Genomic DNA, 22758 nt, shown 5'->3' with positions numbered 1-22758 from the left:
AAATTTTACTGAGTCATTGTTTTGTTCCTCTATGTAATATGTATGCTTACTAGTTTTAATCTATTTTATAATTCACTTTATCTTCCTTGCCATATATTGTATATAAAAAGTAACTCTTTCTGTATTGTTCTTTAGGGATGGAGATGACCTACTGCAGACAGTTAGAATATATGACTAATTACTTCAAACATATTGATTTCTACATGTATGCTGGCCCTGCAGCTCGCATTCGAGCAAGAAATGTTCCAAACGATTATTTTACCTGTAAGTGTGGACCAATCCTGGGTTTGCATACTCAGTGTAACAGGAAATAAATAAATAAATAAGGTAAATAGATAATAAGTAATAATCAGCAGAGTGAACAGCTTTCCGTTTCACTTAACCTGGCTTAAATATCCATGGAAGCTCGTGGGGTTTGGGGTTTTTTTGGCAAGAATGACCCCTTTAGATGAAATTGAAGGTTAGAAAAGCTTGTTGCAGACTCTGATTTGCATTTTTTTTGCATGTGGAAAGATGAAGTAAAGATAGTTTTGTTGTTTTGAACTGGAACTTCAGGTCTTTCGTAAGTGCATTGCTCTTCACAGATTTCTTGTGCAACATTGTCAGTCAGTCTTTTTGAAGCAGTGACTATTCCTAACTGTACAAAGTTACGGAATCTGAACCTTAGCACAGTGGGATCTAAGCCTTGGTTGAGCCTTTTAGCTAGTATCACAAAGGAACACAAAATTGAAACCATGTGAGCTGACTCTGACTCGGAATAGATACCGTGCTACCAGGTTCAAAAAAACCCATCCTAAAACTTTTTGTATCAGGGAAAAGAATGGAGAGAGGTAAAACCATGGAATTGCTTTATTTAGTGAGTTTATAGAATTTATAAAGTATTCTAAAAAGCATAATTCTTTCAGATCTCAAATAAGAACTGGGATCCCATTGTACTTTTTATTTATCCTTTCTAATTGTATTTATATTTGTAGGCACAATATTTACACAACATAAAGCAGACTTTCCTTGATTTAAGTAGAAGACAGTCTAAGGCAGAAAGGAGCAAAGAAATAAGCAGAGGAGAGAATAATGATGTTTTCTATACGTCTTATTCTCAATATAATTGTTGACTCATTTCCTCTAATGGTCTTACTTTTTCTGAAGGCATTTTCCTTCTGTAAAGTGCTCAGATTTGTTTTTTAGAAAGCTAATGTCAAAACATTAAAGTCACTCTTTGAAAATGCAGAAGGTGAAAGTACTAAGACAGACTGGATTTTTCTCTGTGACTGCTGCTGGAAGTGGAATACAAGGCAAGTGCTCTAGGCCCAGTTCGATGTAAAAAAGGTTATACTTCAAACAGAGGTTAGGTGGGAGAAGAAAATTTGGTTCTGATGATGTGTCAGCTTTAGGTGTAGGCAATCATCACCATGGCAGTATTCTACAGTCTGTCTTGATGTGCCCAAAGTGCTAGGTACTTCTACAGGCTACCACACTTACAGACAGTTACCCTTGGAAACATAACAGTCCTACCTGTGGAAGGCTATGATTACCATAATCTTCACAGTCTATTAAAGAAATTCGATTTTACAGACAAAAAGCATGTTGAAATTTTTCTCATGAGGCTTTGGACCTTCAGCTGTTTGAATATATGTTAATTCATCTTTTTTTTTTTTTTAACAGTTGATTCAGAAGGAATTGTTAAAAACCTCACAGTGAGTAAACATTTTCATAATTTTTCCTCATAGTTCCTCTTAATAGGAATCTGAGAAAAAAAACACAGTTTGTGAAAAACTGAGACTACAGTGCCAGTTTAAATAGTGTACTGACTCCAGTCTACCATAGAAGGCAGTTCTGGAAGTTGTTCAAAGATGGTACACAAAGGTTTGCCATGGAGGATCTCTGTTCAGAGCAAAAGAGTTTTCTGTACTTCATTTTGAAAGAGAAGAAGTGGCTGACTTCACATGGAGAAAGTAGGGTGTATCTTCATTATAGAACAGAATACAACACAGAGATGCTTTAGATAATAGGCATCTGTTAGCTCTGGACCACAAGTGCTGCACTCAGGCTAGGTTAAAGCAACTTCTCCACACAACAGATATTGACATTGTAGAGCACATTGCCACAGGGTGTTGTAGAGGCTGGAAATATAAATAAGAAGGGGGGATTTTAGACAAATTAATGGAGGACAGGCCTGTAATGGCTATTAGACATGATCCACAAGCAAGCTCTGACTCAGTAAATCCCTGAAGCCTAGAGGAAACTGAGCAGGTACAAGAAAGAATGTTCATTCAATACCTGACTTGTTCTTACACACTTTCTGTATCTGATTCTGGAAGTTCTGGAGATCTGATTGGAAACAGAGTACTAGGCAAGGTGGAACTTTGGCATGAGGCAGTATTGCTCTTTTAGGATCTTTTATGACTATCACTTAAGTACTTGCAGTGCTTTTAGGTATGTTGCAGTACCACTGGGCCCCATACTGATAGTTCTGCTTGGATCTCTGCCATACTGTGTGGATGTAGCACTTCACGGAAGGTCCAAGCTTGTCTATGTCTCCCATGTAGACCATTGCTCCTTGTAGGTACACTCTGTGACAGCTGAGCTCTGAAGGGTGCAAACAAAGGAATGCAGAACAGAGTGCAAAACAAAGGATGACCAAGCCTGTTTCTTTTACTGAAAGGTGACAAGATGCGACAGTGCATGTTTTTCCTTATACTTTTTTAGATAGATAATTTGCTGCCTTTTTTTTTTTTGCTGTTCAAGATATACATTAATACATGTGGGGTGAATGTGGTGGACAAACTGAAATGCTTGTAGGAAAGTTGTCTTTTTGTATTTCTTTGCATTTAAAATTTACAGTGAGTTAAACATTTAAACTGCTTGCTCTCTAAGTATTGTTATAATTTTCCATTCTTTCCTTCATTGCCAGTTTGCTTTCTATTCTGTGACTAGTCCTAGTCCAAGCAGTAGGCATGTTCTGATACTTTTAGAATAGATGCTCACAGCTGGGAAAAATTCTGGGCTGTCTCAGCTGGGTATATTTCTGATAAATCACCACTAGAGGTCTTCCTTTAACTTACTGAACAACTCAGTTGTGCAATATTACAAGTAGCTTTTGCTTGCCACTAAAGTCCAAAGGGCAGTGAATGTTCCTGTTTAATTTGTTCCTGATTCTGAATACCTAAGAACACATCCTTTATTTCCCAGTACCCAAAGCAGATGCGGGAGTAGGATATCAATGGTTGAGAATAGCAGAAGGAGCTTTTTTCAGTGCTACATCCCCTACCCCATTGTATGATGTGGAGCCTGTGATATCAAAGAGCATTATGTGAGGGGAATAGCCCAATTTGCATGTTCTCAATCCCAGTTGAAACTGCAACTGCTAGTAGTTACAGAGATGTGGCATCTTTCTGTTACAGGAATAGCCTGGTATCAGGACACTTCCTCTTTCCTTTTCTATTCATAAATAGTTAGAGTTTGTGTATTTTGTCCCTTTCAAGTTCTTAGAATGAGGTTTTGAGCAGAGAAGGGAGTTGTGAGTTACATATTAATTGGTAATCAATAGACATAAAGTCATACTATATGTTGATTTCCTCTATTTCTCCCTTAAATTAGCTTATCCTTTGTAGAATGACCTCCTCTCCTGGACTCACAAACCCATTGAATCCTTATTTTTCTTGTTCCTGGATTCCACTATGCTTCTTTGATGACTATCCAGGCACACTTACTCTCATTTCACATGTTAAATGTCATTCTGTGCAGCGTATACAATTCTAGTACTTAGAGGTGAAGATGTCAGATCAGACTCCAAGCATACTATAGTTTGTACTGCCTGTACGGTAAAACAGGCTTAGCCAGCTTCTTAGCAGCTCTTCCCTCAGCATTTTAGATGTTCTGTGTTGTCCCAGTGCTGGATTCTTGATCAGGAGCAACATTTCTGAAACATTGCCATGATGCTTGCAGCCAGCTGGAATGCTCCTGATGGCCTGATGGTAGTTAAATCTTTGCAGTGTGTCATATGGTTGTCATTAGGCTCTCAATGCCAAACTCATTCATAGCATGCCTGCTTACACAACAGTTATATTAACACGTTAAATGTGGATGTAAAAGCTAAGGCCTTTAGCTAACAGCTGAGCACTGGACATTTACATGGCATGAGAGTACATGTTCAGTCTTGCAACTAAAACCCTAGACTGTGCTACGTTATGTGTACTTGGTTTTCTTTGTTATTTAATGAATAGTAAAGTAATAGAAGATGGCAGAAATAAACTTTCTCTTATAGAGTGTAATTTTACATACTACATGCCAGTGACATTAGTATGGACATATGGGCTAAACATTACTACTAAATGTCTTTCAGCCTTAGCAGTACTTTTACCACAATATTTGTGAACTTGCCTTACATATCACAGCAGTATATTTTCAAATAATTAAAAAAAAAGCCGCTTTTCTTTCCATTGCTTCTTGGGCCAAAAATGAGATCTGCAGGTTATCTGGGAAGCTATCTGTGAATAATGTGCTTTGTGCTTACATTCCTATCAGTAAGATGTTTGCAATAATTTTGAATGATGGGTTTATTTTTGGTACTGACCAAAACTCATGACTGGGCTCTTTCCCCTTGCACAGTGCAAAAGATTCCCTCAGCACTTCAAGGCTTATCTGACACCTGACTTGCCAAAACGATTCCACTATGCTAACAACATTCGTATTGATAAAGTTCATCTTTTGGTGGACCGACAGTGGCTGGCTGTGAGGTAACATAATACAGTGACTGTTAATCTTATCTTTTCCAGCCCATTCTCATCCTTTTAATTTCCTTCACAGATGCCTCATTTCCTGTTTTGCTTTAGACTTGTTACATTTCCATGTTTGTTACATTTAAAATCTTACTATGTGTAAAAAGGAAATGCGCCTTATACTTAAAGCCAAGAATGTATTATTAGTACGATTCAAATCTTAACAGTTTAGTAAAAGAATCATCATTACTCCAGACCAAATTTTTACACAAAAAAAGGAAGAAAAAAGAAAATAAAGAAATGAATACTACTACACAGAAAAGGTCTCAAAAATAATGCAGTTAAAATTGTTATACAAAGCCTTCCTAGTATCTAGCCCTTTTCCTGGTGTTACGGTCACCCCTCCACTGCCCTTCTGGATCCTAAGGTTGATGGCTTCAGTCTGGTGCATGTGTAGATACGGCCAGTAATCAGCATTATGAGTCCTTCATCAGGAGGAATACGAGGTCAATGTTTCTTCTTCCTCACTCTGTGAATCTGAATGGGGTCCTTCCTGTATGTATGCTAACACTAAAGCTTGCTCGTTCTTCACTGGCCTACAAGTTAACATTACTTCTCAGTTCACTAGACATGGTGCATTCTACATGTGCTAGATATTTGTTCTTTATTCTCTTTCTTACCTCTAAGTCTGGTTTTGCTCAGTTCCAGATCTGCATTTCTTTAATCGACCATCAGTGAGTTGTTTCTAGCCTAGTCTCCATTCTACAAAAAATAACTAATTGTTACTGCTATCTATATAAAAACTATGTCTTTGCCATGCAGATATAAACTGATAAAATAACAAATTAGACATAACCACCTTGTCATTACAAAAAATTGCTGTAAGAGTTAAACAATAAAAAAATATCTCTGAGCAAATCCAGAGCAGTTCAGACAAGCCTTAGTCCTGAGACATTGAAAACTCAATACAAAGCCTGTGGTGTTAGTAGCAATACTGTATTTACTGAGCAACAGTGCAGTGGGAGAAGCATGAACCAACTTGGAATATCAAGATTATTCAAATAGTAGAAAATGCCTGATCAGTATATGATAGTTTGTTTTGCTGCAACCAAATAATTGTCCTGGACATATAAAAAGAAATGCCCACTGAAAAATCTCATATTCACCCTTTTTTAAACTATGCTTAGATGTTCTTGTGCCTTTGAAAACAGGATACATGTGCTTGACAAATGTGCATTGAATCAGTATGGGATGACTCTCTCTTTATCTTTCCATGTATCTCAGCAACGGGTAAATTAAAACAAGTGTTAGTCATTGTAAGTTACAGACTATTCTGACATGTTATTAATTCTATAACCCCCACACACATCCACATCTCTCCTTCACCCTTTAGAATCCATGATGAAAATGCACTGCCTTGTAAGGCAAAATCCTTTGCAATCTTATTTTTATTGTTCCACAGAGGCTAACAGCAAAGTTCTCCCATTATAAGTTTTCTATTAAAATGTAGATACCACAGAATATAACTGAAGAGTTCTTCCTAAACAGATTAGACTTGTTCTGAAACTTCTAGATAGGTGAAGGCCTCAGTTCAGAAATATTGATTTTTTTCAATTTATTTTGAAAACATTGATTCATTGTACACTCAGTGGCTACTTAGGATAATTTATTTCTGTCCCTAGCAACCCCTGTTACAGGAAAAAGAGATCTTCATAAAAGTGAACACTGGATGAGCAAAAAGTACTACAATATTATGCCAGTGTCAGTTCTTAAGACATGATTCAGAGTCCAGTGATTCAGGATGACTGTTATTAACTGGTTCTATTTGTGCCATTTTTATTTACTCTATACGATGGTTTCTTCTTAGGGACCGAAATTACACATACTGTGATAGGGGTAACCATGGCTATAACAACGAATTTAAAAGTATGGAGGTAAGATGATTTCTATTCAAGTCTTGTGCCTTCTTGTATAGAAAATCACAAAGTGCTAGGTGAACCACCAGAATATAGAATATATGATAGTTTTTGCAGTGTGCTTTTTCTTCCATGTCACCCAGACATGTAAACTGTGAACACATACTGGATCCACATATTCGTATTGCCTTTCGTCAATGTGTACAAGCCCTGCTTCCTTGGATCGTGTAGTAAAACTTGTCTGGGCTCACCTTAACTCCATGAAGCCAGATAGACTACAGTGAGCCAAGCATACCATGTTTAGCTATGGGTTACTGAATTCTTTCATTCCTTCATTCTTCTGCTGAAGCAATGACTGAAAAATCTCCATAGTCTCTGGGAGTTCAGTTGAGCATCTGAAAGCCTGTGTGCTCAAGTAACCTAAATCTCATTGCTTATCTTACAAGACTTAATCATATCATCAGAACAAAAAGGTCATTAGTATAACCTATATGTTAGTATAGCCTGTACTGCAGTTTCATCTCATTTTCACTTCTGGTTACAGTGAAAATATTTTGAGGTCTTAAGCTTTTGGTTTTTCATGTGCTTTGTGTGATGTGAACCTTTAAGTAAGGTCAGGCATGCCACTACTAGTCCCATATTCTGTGCCTAAGAATCAGATTCTTCCAGATCTTCACAACTATATTAAAAGCATATGTCAATATACTGATGAGAATGGTGCTGAATGTTTATATGGAAAGAAAAGGTAAATTCTAGTTAACATGGAAACCTTAATCATAGATGACCTTATGCAGGTGGCACAATGACTGAAGAAAATTTTTTTTCTTCATAAAGGAGCAAAATGTCTTAATGTTGTCTTTTTAAAATGAATGAAAAATCCCTTTTCTATTTATGAGAACATAAGATTATTATTTTAGAACAGATTATTGTTTCCTGTGTCTTATGGCAGGCAGCTCAGAAGGCTTATAAAGTAGTAGAAACTAATGTGAGACTGTAAGCAGTATCAGTGTTCTGCTACCATGCTTGCAGACCCCAGTAAGGTCTGCCCAGCACTACATTGTACCATTGGTGGTACTGATACAGGTCTCTGCTGAGCTTGGGATGGGTCTCCCCAGTTCTCTGCTCCTTGCTTTAGCTATGGCTATAGCTTCTTAAGTGACCCAAGTGACTTTTGAGAATGCAACATGTATTTCAACCAACCAACCAACCCCTACACTACCACCACCTTCCCCCCCGCTTATATTTCTGGCTCAGTATTAGCCTTTCAATAGCATCTGTGACTGTCGTAACTCTTCATTTTTTGAAATGGCATTGTTACTGGCTGTTGCAATGAAAACATAAAAAGGTGTGAATTTGAAACACAGCAAACAACAGTTTTCACAAGGATACATCGAAATATTAAAGAACATGCCCCCCCCCCCCCGCGATTCATTATATGGTTTAAAGTATCCCGAGAAATGAATTTACATTTTGCATTTTTCTTCAAATTACATACAATGGGCAAAATTTGCCTTCTTTACCAGAACAATCCTGTATTTCAACTTTTATGACTGTGAAAAGACTATATTTTGTTTCAGTGTCCCTGTTTCTGTAAAATGCAACTGAATCAGTTTTTAATTTGGATTCCTTTAGATAACAACTTTTGGTTTATTACAATCTAGGCTATATTCTTAGCATATGGCCCAAGCTTTAAAGAGAAAACAGAAGTGGATGCTTTTGAAAACATCGAGGTTTACAACCTTATGTGTGGTGAGTAGAAGCAATCCAGTACTTTAGATGATAAACCAACAGTGTTTTCAAATACCAGTGTTGTGAGAGCTAAAAGAAGAGTAACTAAAAATTGGGTGAATTCATTCAGAAGCTAGGTTTTTCACACAAAACACTGAAGCCATGTTCTTTTGCCTTCTGTACAGTGCTAAAAGATTAACTGTCAAAAATTGTTCTGCTTTGAAGGTTGTTTCTGATTGCAGAAGGATTCCACTAAAGAATCAGAGAGAAGCGCTCCTGTCATGTGGGCTTACTGTTGAAATGCTGCCTGTGGAATAATTGTGGGATAAGAATCTTGTAGAGAGTTACCACTCTTGCTCATAATGTAAGATGGACCATTGCAGTCCCAGCAGTAAGGAATTAGGAAGTATGTGCCTCAGAATATACGGATTAAGGCATCACACAAAAATGTAATACGCTAGTATGCTTCACAATGTGATGTATTTGCAATCACATTTGTACTCTGCATTAAAACATCTGATTTAATGCACATGTTATGGCAATGTGTAAAACTTTATCAACAGTACTCAAATACATGATGAGCCTTCATACCTAGAAAATTGCAAGTTGATGGTAGTAGTTACCATAGTAGTTTAGATACTGGAATAAGATATTTCTTCTGGATTTAGAATGAATGCCTAGGAAATGTGTAGAATTGGAAAGATGACTTTTAAAAATGCCATTTTAGTCTTAAAATATGTTTACAAATTTCAAATGTTTCAACAGATTTGCTGCATATTACACCAGCACCAAACAATGGAACACATGGCAGCTTGAATCACCTCTTAAAAAAACCGTTTTACAATCCTTCACATGCAAAAGAAGACTCATCTCCTTCTTCATGTCCAGTTTCCCGTCTGACTCCCATAGATGAACTAGGATGCACATGCTTGCATGTAAGTAGGGGCTTCTGGGATCTTTTAATCACCTTTGTCAAGTGTGTTCTCTTTTCTTTGTTTTTTCTAAACTATGGATTCATTCTGAATGATTCTCTCATATTTTACAGGTATCAAATGTTTCAGTACTAAATGAGAGGTTAAATCTTACCACAGAAGAAAGTAAGTAGCAAGAAACGAAAAGGGCAGCAATATTTTTAAATCTATGCTTTATATTATTGGTTTCAGTGGGAATTTTTGCGATGTTAATTACAACTTAAGGTGAAATAGGAAAGCCAAGTCAGAAGCATAACTTGTTTTCTTTTTTCTTTGCATTTCTTTAAAAAATGCTAATTGATACTGTTATAGCAACATTTATGCATAGGAATCAGATCTGAATCCAATTAAAATCTTGGAAAAAACCATACAGGTTTCAGTGGTCTTTGGAGAAAGCCTGAGCACTTCCAGGCTATATGCCATAACACTTGTTCCCCACCTTGTAACCATAACTTTGCCCTTCTCTGATCAAAAATTCCCACAGATATTTCTTGTCCTTTTTTGTGGGATTTCTAGAAATTTTATGAAGCATTGTAATACTTCCTAGCCTTATAAGATATAAATTTCACTCCACTGGCAAGATAAGTTTGAAAGATTTATATTGGTATGAAATTGCAAAGAAACAAGAATTTGCAAGTCTGATATATTACATTGACTTTTGTACATTAAACATAACATGAAAATTATTTTCTGTATTTTTTTTATTCCACTCATAAGCTAAGAGCTTAAAGAAACACATGCCCATGTTTACTGTTGGTTTTATATGTATTTATTAATGTTTTAATTTACATTTATACTCTGCTCTCTCAAAACTTTGTGCCATCCAAAATATTACAGAAGAATGAATCAATAGTTATTGTTTAAATTCTAGTAAAGAAGGCAAACTCATATCATTTGCCATATGGGAGACCCAAAGTTCTTCAGAAGAAAAATGTCTACTGCCTCCTTTCCCATCATCAGTATGTGAGTGGATACAGCTATGATATCTGGATGCCACTGTGGACTGCATACACTGTGAATAAGCCTGTAAGTTCTCAAATATCCATACTATTCTTAAATATGTAATATGACGTATTGAAAATGTGGTTCATGCATCAGGGATCCCAGTTAAGGACTGGTGGATATCATGTGGCTAAGGCCCTTATGCCTGAAAAAGTGTCTTTGATATCTTTTAAGTTTCAACCATCTTAAGGTATTGTTTAAAAAAGTGGAAATGGACATCTGTTAAGGACACAAAAGATATAGAAGAATAGAGCTGCTGGTAAGCTGGTTCCATTAAGCCTGTTCTGTAAAAGGGATGAGCTGTCAAGACAGTGCTCCAACTTGCCTGTCAATTCCTGAGGAAAAGCAGGCTGTGATTTCCAAAATGAGAAGCTTTTTAAGCTTTCCTATGAATATCATGATCTTCTTCCTATTAACGAACTTTTGTACAACTCTGCAAGACAGTTTGTACTAATGCATATCTCTGTGCTGTTTATTTGCTCTTTATTACATTATATGATTTCTGAAAAATGTAATTATAGCTGAATGAAACTCTGAGAATTCAAGGATGTGTGGCTCTGGAATAAATTGTTTGAGTTTTCAAGGTCAGTAAACTAGTGGACATTCATGGGCTTAATTCCCCCTATAATTTGACCATTTTTCTAAGTTGCCCTAAGGAAATAACTTTTACACCAATTTTTCTGTCTGAAGAGAACTGTTATTGATATCTACATGATTTCTTATTTTATCACAAAAATGGGGAAATATATTTTAATCAAATATATGCTGCTAGAATGTTAGTATTTCTGAAAGTTTTACTCCATACTTTCTACTGATTTTTCACAATCTGGGTGAAGAATCACAAATCCAACCCTAAGAAGGCTTAAAGTCTAGTGAAACAAATATCCATTTCAAGAAAGATTGTTTTTACTTCATCATATTTGAAGATCTGCTCTTATAGCTTACTATGAAAGTCCATTACCCTAATGAAAACCAGTTAATTGTGGGCAGGTTTTTTTGTGATTTTGCTTTGAAAATATCAAAAAGTCCCACCAGAGCTGGAGTCTTGTTAATATTTCAGCACCAGCAGCAAAAAGCTCAAAAAAAGCAAATAACTCTTCAGACGTTTTCCTTTGTTGAAAACCAAATTCTCAGTTGGAAAAGTAGTGTATAAAGTTCTTGCCTAATATAACATCTAAATCACCAGAAATACATATTTGTGGGAGTTTCTTATAGTGGTTTATGCAACATTGTGGGAAGCAGCAAATGATTGAGACTGAAGTAGTAGAGGATATAGTTCACAGCAGACTCTAATACAATGGTGTATGTTTTCTATAGGAAGGAATAGGAAAGAATAGATTTCCTCTGTAATACTCTGAGACACAACAGTGAAAGGCTGTAAGTGTAAGAGCTCATTCACTGACTTACTTTACACAGTAAGCTGACATCATGATTTTTTATTATAACATGTAGTAATCAAGAGAAAAAAGCTTTATAAGTTATAACAGGAGTGGAAGGACAGAGGGACAGATCTAATGCCTTTGTAAGCTTTGGCTACAATACTTGGCAATGACAGAAAATTGCAATTTCTGAAGAATTTTTATTGCATCCTAGGTTATGTACGTTGTGGATAAAGCCTGTGCGGGGATTTACACAATTTGTAAGGTGAAGCATTTCTTGAAATTAGGTAGCTATAAAGAAGGGCTTAAACAGTAAAATAGATGATTCAGGCTGGAGTTTTGCTGATTGTGCATGATTTGGAAGTTTTGAAACTGGGCTGGCTGATCAAGCCTGCACAGTATTAATGCACCTGCATGCAATGTCAGAATCAGGGATGTTATGAATAATATATAGTTACAGATCTTAAATAAATTATGTCAGATAAAGTTTTGGTTACTTAGTATTCTCAATCGAAGGAAAATTTAAGACTGAAGGACATTTATTTTCTTGAGGTTTTATGCTCATCTGCCAGGGAGGAAGGCAGATTTTCTTGCAAAAAGATAGTCCCTCCACCTGCCTACAGACACCTGGACTTCGAATAGCTTTGCTATGTAGAATCACTGCAGTTTACCATAAAAATGTATTAAAATGTATAACAATCTAATCTCTCCTGCAATGGGATGAAAACAGCAATGAGACTTGTATAAATCACTGGGATATTTGGAACTAAAGCTCAGTGCACTGGGGATTATGGGAGTTTTGGTTTTTGTGGTTTAGTGTTTTTTCTTCTTGACTACTGGAAAAGGATTCCTGGAGGTGGTTGAAGTTGACATGACAGACAACAGCAGGTGCTTAAAGTTTGTCATATAATGCAAATAACTCATGCTTCTCGACATTAATTACTAGCTCGTCAAATGACAATAGCCTGCATCAGAAAAGGTAATGCATGATGTGATAGGCAAAGCCATTTTTTAGTTGTAACTGTTTTCTTCAGGAGATATTATGGTTCTTTGACCTGAAAGACAAGGAGCGAAAGGGCTGAAGCTGTTGAATTGGTGATTAATGTTTTTTTCTGATTCTGAAGTTTTGAGACATTGGCTATCACTGTCAAGGTCTCATTTCTCAATAAATGAACACTTTCAACAACCTCTTTGAGAATTGTTCTATTCTTATTGATAGACGAACTGTTTAAAAATAGCTTTTTTCTTTATTTTGAAGAAAAGAAATGAAAAGAGGTTGTAGTAAGAGCGAGTGTATTAGTTCACAGAGCATTAGCATTAGCAATACAGCTTGCAATCTGGGGTTGCATTAACTGTTGATCTCATTGTACTAAAAGGTGACACAGACATAGCCATTCTCATCTCTCAACAGCTTTTGATATTGTTTAGTTGCTGACTTGTAGATCCTTGAAAAAACAAGCTGAAATATTCTTGAGTGGTTGCTTTTTCAGTATTTTGAGAGTTCGTAGGTTCATTATGAATTCTCATTTCTTCAGCTGGAGAATTTTCTCCTGTGGTGTCCAATGGAAATAGCTGTGAGCAGCCTTCATCTCCTAAATGTATGGGAGTGTTCGCAAAAATACAGGTTATATGATGTATTACATATGTGATGGACAGACAGCTCTAAAACACTCTCCTCCTGCCTTGTCACTTGGATTGAAGCTCATAGGTCACATAGTTAGCTTCAAAAAATATGAAATAATGAGAAGAGAGTTGAGTGGTGTCCTCATCGCTTCAAGTTGGAGAAAATGTGAATGCTATTTATAACCAAGATTCATGATATAGGTCAAAAGCAGATTCCCTGCTGTATTTGGATAGAATTAGGTGTAACCACTGTATTTAGTGAGAATAATGAAGTTCTCTTCAGGACAGTCCTTGGCAAGTTTACTCAGACCTTTGTTGCTTTGATATACGTTTCCCGTCAGAGACCATACAGAAGTTGAAGCCATTGTTGAATATCAGAGCTCAATTATTAAGCTTAAAATATTGGTTTCTTGAGTGACCTTGATCCATTAACCTTGACTTATTGATTTGGACAATAGAAAGGACAAATTGCTCAGATGAATTGGATGTCAGTTTTGTATTGGAGTTGCATTTCCTTGACAATGACAGCTTATCTGCTCAGGTGGCAAAGGCAGTCTTTTTTCTCTTATATTTCATTCCATGTGGTATATATTTTCCATTAATATACAACCTGACCATAATATGAGCATCTACAGGAATTCTCATAAAAGTAAGTAAAGAGATTAAATCAAGGAGTACAAAGAGGCACAAGAAGAACATTCCAGTTCTTTATTTCTGCTTGGTTTTGACTGATCAAAATAAACAAGGTACTAAAAATCAATTTAGACGTTTAACTACTGTTTATAAAGGTATAAAGCAAATTAATATGTTCCATTCTTACCAAAATGAAAATAAACTGTATGTAAATGAGTATGAAAAAGAAAATGCAGTTAAACACAGAAAAGCATATTCTGATATTTTAGTTAATGCTATTGTAAAATTACAATAAAGGTTATAGAAAAGATTATACAAGAAAAGGTAAAGGTTATAGAAACAATTATACTCATCAGAATCACTTTGGCCATATCTTAGCTAGTGTGCATGTTAACATGTGTCAGTGAAGTTAGTGAAACTAGCCAGTAAAAGGTACTGAATTTACTAGGAATTTATTTACCTTTAACTCTTCAGCAGCACAGACTCTTATTATGGAGATAGCATCCTCAGATGCTAAGATGAGGTGATAGTGTCATCTTTATATACTAGCTGCTTTCCAGGAGGATGTGACATCAAGTTGGTGTTTCCAGAAATATGTCAAAGTGACAAATGAGCCAAACTTGTCACCTGTTTTTGCCTAAGGTGTAACCTTATTTTGCTACTACAATTTTACATGCTGCATAAGGATTTCCCTGAATTGCCTAAAAACAGAAGTAAAGGAAAAACACTAGGCAGAAAACATCAGTGTCCATTACTTGCATTGACCTGATTCACTATGAAAATAGGAGAAGATTCAATGAAGTCCGTTCTAGAAAGTTAAAACTATACAAAGCATTGGGTTAGCCACAGCCGTGGGTGTAATACTTTCTTTTTTTTTCCCCTTTTCACAGGAAAACACATCTCCTCTTCCTCCCACTGTTTCAGACTGTCTGCGGGCTGATGTTAGAATCCCTGTTGCTCGGAGCCAAAATTGTTCCAACTACCCAGAAGGGCTGAACTTCACCCGCAGTTTCCTCTACCCTCCCAGTGAGCATGGTTCTTTTTATAGCTAGAGCTTAGAAAGTCTTAATCAGCTGGATGTGGGTTTATGTTTAAACATATACTCAAACACCAAAACAAACTTCTTCGGATCAGCATGTTGGGCAGAAAAAGGTTTCCAGTGTTTGTAGACTGACCAAAAGCAGGGCAACTGCTACTTGTATCTAAGTATTTTAGTTTAGAACATTTCAGTTTTTCTTTAAAAAATGGAACAAATTGAGTGTGATGAAAACTGGTTGGAAGGATGTAAAGGGTTGGAGTGAAGGGCTGTCCCTCTTCCTCTGTATGAATATTTATTTCCTGTTGTCAAATTTGATTATGACTTTATTGAACAGATTGTACAAACAAATTTGGAGATATGTTTGCAGTAGGATCATACATTCATGCTCAAAAGTAAAATGTAATTGAATTACATGTACCTGCAATTTATAGTGACATATGAATCAAATTAATCTTTGTATAGTATTTCATTGATTTATACTTTGTTCTTTTATATAGACTTCAATTCTTCTGCTCTTGAACAGTATGATGCCTTACTCACCAGCAATATTGTTCCCATGTATAGAGCTTTCAGAGGTAGGTTGCAGAGTTTTGATTAATTTTGATTAATTTTCTGTAATTATGGTTCTGGATTTGATAAAGCTATGACAAGGACTTAAAAACATTAATGCATGGCTTGCACTATATCCAGATCTTGTGCAAATATATTTAAAACTTTTTAAAAGTAGATGTGTGAAATTTTAAAATGCACTTATGTAAGTTAGATTTTTTTCTGTATATAGTCCTGTCTGACCTCTGCTTAGGTGTACCTGTTTACTTTTGAATTTTCTCTTCATCTCCTGTGTGCTGTTGTAACATGAAATGCTAGCTATGAAACTCATGAAAATATCCCCTTGGGGAAATGCTGAAGGTGAATGAAAATGGCACTTTTTCTTTCCTTTTGCAAGGTCTCAAGAGAAGACAGGACAAAGTTTGTAAACAATGCCCTGATACAGTGCCTGTTTCATCAAGCAGAAAATCAAACCAGACAATATTAATCTTGGAATATTTATTTCAGGCAGATGTTTCTACTATACAAGTGCAGTAAGCTACATTAACTCTTTCCATCCAGCCTGAATCACATTTGTTCATAATCACTGATAAGAAATTTTCTACAACTGCATATCGTCCTGTTTTACTCTTAGGCCTAGGCTCATTTTCTTAGACAAAGGATAGAAGGAGGAATTGAGTAAGGAAAAAGCTGGAGGAAAAGCAATGATGTAACTAGCTTTCTAATGCAATCAGACCTCTTACTCATTCACTTGTGTCATTATAAAAACCAGAGATCTAGAAAACCTAAGTGGCTTTAATCTTCCAAGTAAAGCAAAGATACTGTGAAAAATCCAGTTTTCCAAGGAAAACTCTACAAGAGATTTAAACTTACAAGAAGTTACTCTAGACCATAAGCAAGAGGTAAATCAATAGGGGATGCCCTCAACGTCCCAAACCCATCTGGGTTTTTTTTTTTTCCATGATAGCTGTAAATATTTGAATAGTCTCACTAGCTTATATCCTACAAATTGTATTTTCTCAAATAACATCTGTGAAATAAGCCAAATTGTCAAGTGATATTTGACATGAGTTCTGTAGAGTTAGACTAACTCTCAGGTGGTAAATATTCCTCTCACAAAGCTATTATCTCGGTTCCTACTAATTGGCACAGTTGCAGGTGCTAGCAGATGGGCCAGAAATGAATGACCTCTCAGCTCTAGAACTGTAGTTTCAGCTTCAGATCAAATGCATTATCTCCAGTAGTGCAATGGGTCTTGCAGAGCTATAGCATTTACCATGCTTCTTTCAATGGTGAGCAAGAGTATGTCCCTTCTGATGAAATCCAAATTTTGTGTAACAAAGAGTTGATTTTACAGGCAGTTTAGTTTGGTACTTTTTATTATTCATCTGGTGAGGAAAAGGAAATATTTTTTTTTCTTTAGTGGTGAAATAACTTCCAATTTATGTTAAATATGCTTATATTTTCTTTTAATGACAGACTTATGGGACTATTTCCATAATGTGCTTCTTCAGGAGTATGCTAGAGAAAGGAATGGAGTAAACGTTATCAGTGGACCAGTGTTTGATTACAATTATGATGGCCATTTTGATACTCTTGATGAAATTAAGCAGTAAGTACATGGAAAAGCCAGAAGTCAAACTCCAGATTATTTCCCACTGTATTTCCACACCAACAAACTTCTGTTCACAAAGAACAAGAAACAAGTATCATGGAGAATGGAGTATTCCCTTTGTAATACTACATCCACTGTTCCTCATACAACAGCAAATACTCTTGCAAACAGATACAGTACTGTAGAAGTTGAAGTTCCAGTAAAGAGAAAAAAGCTTTGCAGTTACATGTGTATCTATGTACACATGCACAGATACAGACCAGTAATTTGTTTCCCAAGCTCATGCCTAGACTTTTGGGCCTCTGCAACAGAAATGCTGAGAGAATATATGACATCTAATTATGCAGAAGGTGTGCTTAAGCATAATTCTCTCACTTTCATGTTGTGCTCACTCACCTGTTTGTTTTTTCTCACTGTTGTCTCAAACTGATGTGTTTTATCAAAGATCAGATTTTTCTGTTTGCCTTCACTGAATCATGTATACTGGGAATGTAAAATGTAACATTCCTGAGGGGCACCTTTGCACAGCTATGGCTTACACAGCTCACTTGAAGGTCTGACAAGTTCTAGGTACATCTTAGTGAGCTCCAGTAGCATAACAAAATACATTGAAAAATTCATCTGTGCATAGAAACAGGAATAAGAGAAGACTTGCATAAAAAAGAATCTATAAAAGAGAAATATAAAAGATAAAGGCCAATTAATTATGTTAGTGAATGAGGACAGGAGGAAAAAACAGAAGAAGAACAAACAGCTTAGATCATTCCAAATATAGGGAAAATGCCTTGTGACAGTAAGAACGCTTACATAGTAAAGTGCTGGGAAATCTGCACAGCTGAATCTGTCACTGGAGATGTTTTATTCAAGGCTAGACTTAATACCACATCTGTCAAAAATGGTTTAGGAATGGGAAAATCAGCTCTGCCACGAAGTAGGAGGGTGGAAGGGAGGAGAAACTAGAACTTCCTTCCAAGCAGAATGCTGTAATACCTCATTGACCACATAATGTTGTCTACAGTTTGGAATAAGCATGTTTTATTCAGCATGGTTAGTCAGTCATAAAAAGCAGTGTAAGGATTTCAGTGATGGTGTTTTGTTGAACACTGAAGATGTACAGCAAATTTGGGAAGCATTCAGCTCCTCATGAGTTTGTACATGAAAGTGACCATGGTCACAGAATAGCCAGAAAAGGGAGGCAAAGACATTTTGAATAAGGTATCCGAAACTGGTTTCTATAGCACATAGCCACAAGTCATCATTCTGGCATTTCTTGCTGGCAAGAAACCAGAAGCTGATTTTCTCGTCACTCTTCTCCAATTCAGTTTCATGTGGTTGAAATTCTTACTGTAATGAAGGGCAAATATGATGCTCTATCCTGCCTCTTCCTGATGTAGAGATCTCTGTCTTTGGCAAGATAGAGTATGGACCATGTAAGCAATCCTGTTGGTTTCAGTGGGACTGCTTGTAGCAAAAGGACTAATCCATGTGTGTTTGGCTGTTCATGAAACAGATAGTGAGGCAGGCTATCCCATCAGCTATTTATTTCAATTATAAAATAAATGAGTCATATAGTACTAAAAGAACTATGCTAAGTTCTATGAATTACTAATGGCATCAGTGGTTTTAATACTTGATATCTAGCTAAATCCCTTAATTAATGTTTTGTAGGCATGTAAACAATACAGAAATCCCCGTCCCAACCCATTACTTTGTGGTTCTGACTAGCTGCAAGAACAAGTTCTATACTCCACTGAACTGTTCAGGCTCCTTGGATGCTTTGTCTTTTATCATTCCTCATCGACCTGACAACTCTGAAAGCTGTGCTGTAAGTATATTTCTATGCTCCTGTGTGCCAATGAGCTTTGTGAACTGATTCCCGGTAGGATCAGTCATCTGGAGAATCTTTAGAAGTCTAAGTGTTTAATTAATTAACTCCCCATGAGTTGAGAGTGAGTTGAGAGCTAAAGCAATAACTAGGAAAGCAAGAAGCTCCAGGAGGGGTAGCTGGCAACTAATGAGCTGAGAGGAAGCAAGGAAGAGGAAGAAAGGAGGGTTTGATAAGAGGACTTGGAAACACTGTCACCTGAGAAGGGCTGAGAACAGCAGCACAGCCAACAGGGTGATGAGATAGCTTTATGGAAGGCTGCAGGATAAACTTACTCCAGAGGTATCAGAGGACTTTGAGTGTTACTCCCTTCAGTGTAGCTAGAAGAATTCCTTCAATCCTTTGTTCCACCTTTATAAAAACTAGACAGTAGGCATTTGGATGGATGGTTCTACAGTTGAAATTCATACTTGAATTAAATAAAATCTATGCTTATCACTAACCATGTAAATCTCGTGTTTTGTAGCAAACAAAATAAAATAGCTGAGTGTAATATATATTGTGGAGCCAGCTGAGTGTCTGTTCCATAAAGTCTGGGATGCAGAAGGTTCCGTACCTCAGTGTGTGCATTACAGAGTCTCCTCACACACAAGTATAGCTGCACAGACTTGAACTGGCCTTCAAAGCAATACAATTGTGTTTATTTAGTTTCTTTATAACTTTGAACTCGTAACTCTGGACAGGTGCAAGCTTGCACTGCTTAGAAACAACTTGTGTGTGTCCTCTTTTGTGGTATGGATAATCCACAACTGCCCAGGGATCTTTTTGGTAGTTGAGAGTTGATTAAATATACAAAATAAATAAATTGAATGAATTAGTCTTTATACTTTAGAAATTAACATCTGTTATTTCTAAAGTTTAGCAACAAACCCCAAATATCATTGCACTTTATATTCATTGTCTTGCAGTGATGTAAATTTAGTGCACCATTTGTGTCAGAAGCAGAAATTGCTAACAGAAAAGCAAATTAGCATGTTTGCAAAAAACCTTTGTAGTAAGACAACTGAACAATAACATATTTTATTGATTAGTGCTTACATTTCCATGGTTTTCCCTGTCTATCTAGCAATTATTATTGCTGTCCAACAATCAAGACTGAGCTCCTGTAAGGACTTTGTTCAGGTTGTCAGGTGCCTGTTGTTTGGCTAGCCTGAGCACTGCAGCTAATTTATACTGTAACTAAAAGTATCCTTACTTGTATGTTTAAAACATGATTCAACTTTACTTTGTAGTTAAAAGTCTTACTTGCCATTTCAGCATAATTTTGCTTATCTGTTACTTTGGAGGTGGGGAGAGGGGACAACCATTTGATTCTCTTTAAATGAGATCCCTAAATGCAAGGCTGTGAAGATGTCTAGGAAAACCTGAAAAAAGTTTTACCAACTGGAGGCCTTTAGTCTGTCAAACCAGTTCGAACACTGGTTATTGTCTAACACCACGACCAACCAACAGAGTGCCTTTTATGTGTTTGAACATTGTTCTTGTTTGTTTTGGCAGGAAAATAAGACACTTTCCGAATGGGTTGAAGAAAGAGTCCAGGCTCATTCTGCACGTGTACGGGATGTGGAACTGCTAACTGGGCTTGACTTTTACCAGGAAAGAAAGGAACCCGTCTCCGAGATCTTACAGCTAAAGACATTTTTGCCAATATTTGAGACTGAAATTAACTAAATATCTGTTAAAAAACTGTCAGTGCTTAGAAGAAATCAAATTTAAGTGATTTAACTTTTTTCCTTGCTAAAGCATGTAGTAAACAAGACTGCAGTTTTTCTACAGGAAAACAGACTTAGAGGAGCTAGTTTCTTTTTTCAAATTCATGTTCTTCAGTCAACTGTTTTGTGCCAATTGTATAAAAATTACCTGAAGTAAATTATATCATCATTGCTGAGCCAGGCTTTTGAAATAGAGAATATTTTATTAGTAGTTCCTGCAAAAGGAACACGTTTCATAGTAGAGCTACCCCAGAATTTTAAACTGTATAGAAAATATTTCTATAATGGAATTGGAAAGTGAAATGGTTTGAGAGGAGTGTGTGTGTTTTTTCCCTTGTGTTCACTAGAGAAGCTATGGTTATCTAATACTAGTCCTGCAATGTTCTGAATTTTTCTTTCTTAGCTATTAATTCATATGGAAACTGCTATGTATTTAGAAAACATACTCAGACTCACAAAAAGTTTGTATATGGTGGAAGTGTCTTCTATGATCATCCCCTGTGTTTTCCACTTAAGTTAATTCATTATGCTAGTAACAAGTGAAGTGAATTTAGAGTAAATGAGCTACATTCTGTGCTCTTCAGAAATCTTAAAGCATTCTGTACATGAAGAGGTAAAAGAAATGCTCTAGCTAGAATAATTTTGTCTGGATATTTACCTGTATTTGCAACAATCTCCAAATGCCTGGCAATACCTGAATGTTTGTGTCTATTTTTAATTAGTTAAGTGTGAGATTAGAGCACAAAATTAGTGGTGATGTCTGAAAAATAGTGTTCTTTTCCGTAGTGACTTTATACACAGAGACTCTGTAACTCACGCTGTGCTGTACATGAATTACTACTGAGGGCAGGCAAGTGGGACCAGGCAGTGGAAATTCCCAGATTCTGCTATTAAAGAAATGCCATGCATTAATTGAGTGTTGAGCTGATTTTCTCCACTGAAAATGCTGCTAAGCTCAGGTATGAATAACAGCAGACAATTGACCATTTGTCTGATTTATAGGCACAGTGGGGGAGTTTTAAAGAAACATGTCAAAAAGTGTTTCAATCTGTAACTAATTGTGGACTGAAGGAGATACACCTGTTTAAAAAAGGAAGCTTTAAAAGACTATGCAAAAAAACCCCAAAACCACCACAGGACATTTTTTTCCCCATGTCTTAGATGATCAGTATATGCACATACACTCCAAATGTAGATTAGCAGTATTTATCTTGCATCAAGATGTGGGACCAAGCTGAATGTCAAGATTTGTATCTTTACTTAAACCATTGCACCATCTCTTTGAACATGGAATTGTATTTCACCCTGCAACACTGTGGCATCTAAGTCTGTCCATCTAAATTGGAGACTTCTGCTAAACTGCCTCAATTAAGAATACAACTGATTTTTCACTGCATAGTAAATCATACCCTAACTCTAGTCTAATCTACAAACACAAGCTGATTTAGGCATGTAAATTTACTAGTCTAGAATCATAAAATTAATTTCAGAGATAAGAAACAAAGAGTTTCTTAGAAGTATGATATTTGGTATGTCTACATTAGCAATTTAAAGTAGAACTAGCTTGACTGATGTCATGTTGTTGTGACTTGATCTATCTAAATTTGAATTAACCCCTGTATCACCAACCATGGCAGCAATACAAGCTTTGGGCCAATACTCTAGTTCCATTATGAAAGCAAATTTCTGGTGTAGGTATGCCTTTGTGAACAGTTACACTCATGTTTGAATTATGTATCTCCCTGGGTACCTGCATAATGAAATAATGTCTTTGAGGTTTTCCCAGACTTCTGAAAAATATTTCATCCATGCTCTCATGCATGACTTAAATAGCAGCAAAATCAATTCGCTGTTCTCCTTCACAAGATTCTTTAATATTCTTCTTTATCAAAATGTCTGGCCTCCCCCCCCAAAAGCACTGCACTCTGCTGATAAATTTGTCCCCTTCTACATAAAGATCCCTGCCTATCAATCAGGCTGACAAAAAC

At 36.3% G+C, this 22758-nt stretch overlaps 1 protein-coding gene across 1 annotated transcript in view; it reads left to right on the top strand.

The window, feature by feature from the left end:
* Positions 1 to 20729, top strand: part of ENPP3 (ectonucleotide pyrophosphatase/phosphodiesterase 3) — a 44324-nt gene extending 23595 nt beyond the window's left edge. Inside the window, exons 13-25 of the mRNA XM_075707615.1 lie at positions 136 to 264; positions 1663 to 1694; positions 4609 to 4736; positions 6586 to 6652; positions 8296 to 8383; positions 9128 to 9297; positions 9408 to 9459; positions 10205 to 10359; positions 14861 to 14996; positions 15507 to 15584; positions 17038 to 17170; positions 18842 to 18998; positions 20556 to 20729. Of these exons, the coding sequence (XP_075563730.1) occupies positions 136 to 264; positions 1663 to 1694; positions 4609 to 4736; positions 6586 to 6652; positions 8296 to 8383; positions 9128 to 9297; positions 9408 to 9459; positions 10205 to 10359; positions 14861 to 14996; positions 15507 to 15584; positions 17038 to 17170; positions 18842 to 18998; positions 20556 to 20729 (1499 nt within the window). The remainder of the gene's footprint in view (positions 1 to 135; positions 265 to 1662; positions 1695 to 4608; positions 4737 to 6585; positions 6653 to 8295; positions 8384 to 9127; positions 9298 to 9407; positions 9460 to 10204; positions 10360 to 14860; positions 14997 to 15506; positions 15585 to 17037; positions 17171 to 18841; positions 18999 to 20555) is intronic.
* The last annotated feature ends 2029 nt before the right edge of the window (positions 20730 to 22758 follow it).

The sequence above is a fragment of the Pelecanus crispus genome, chromosome 3 (genome assembly GCF_030463565.1).
Source record: "Pelecanus crispus isolate bPelCri1 chromosome 3, bPelCri1.pri, whole genome shotgun sequence".
Lineage (NCBI taxonomy): Eukaryota > Metazoa > Chordata > Aves > Pelecaniformes > Pelecanidae > Pelecanus > Pelecanus crispus.
This window is presented reverse-complemented; position numbering and strand designations above follow the sequence as displayed.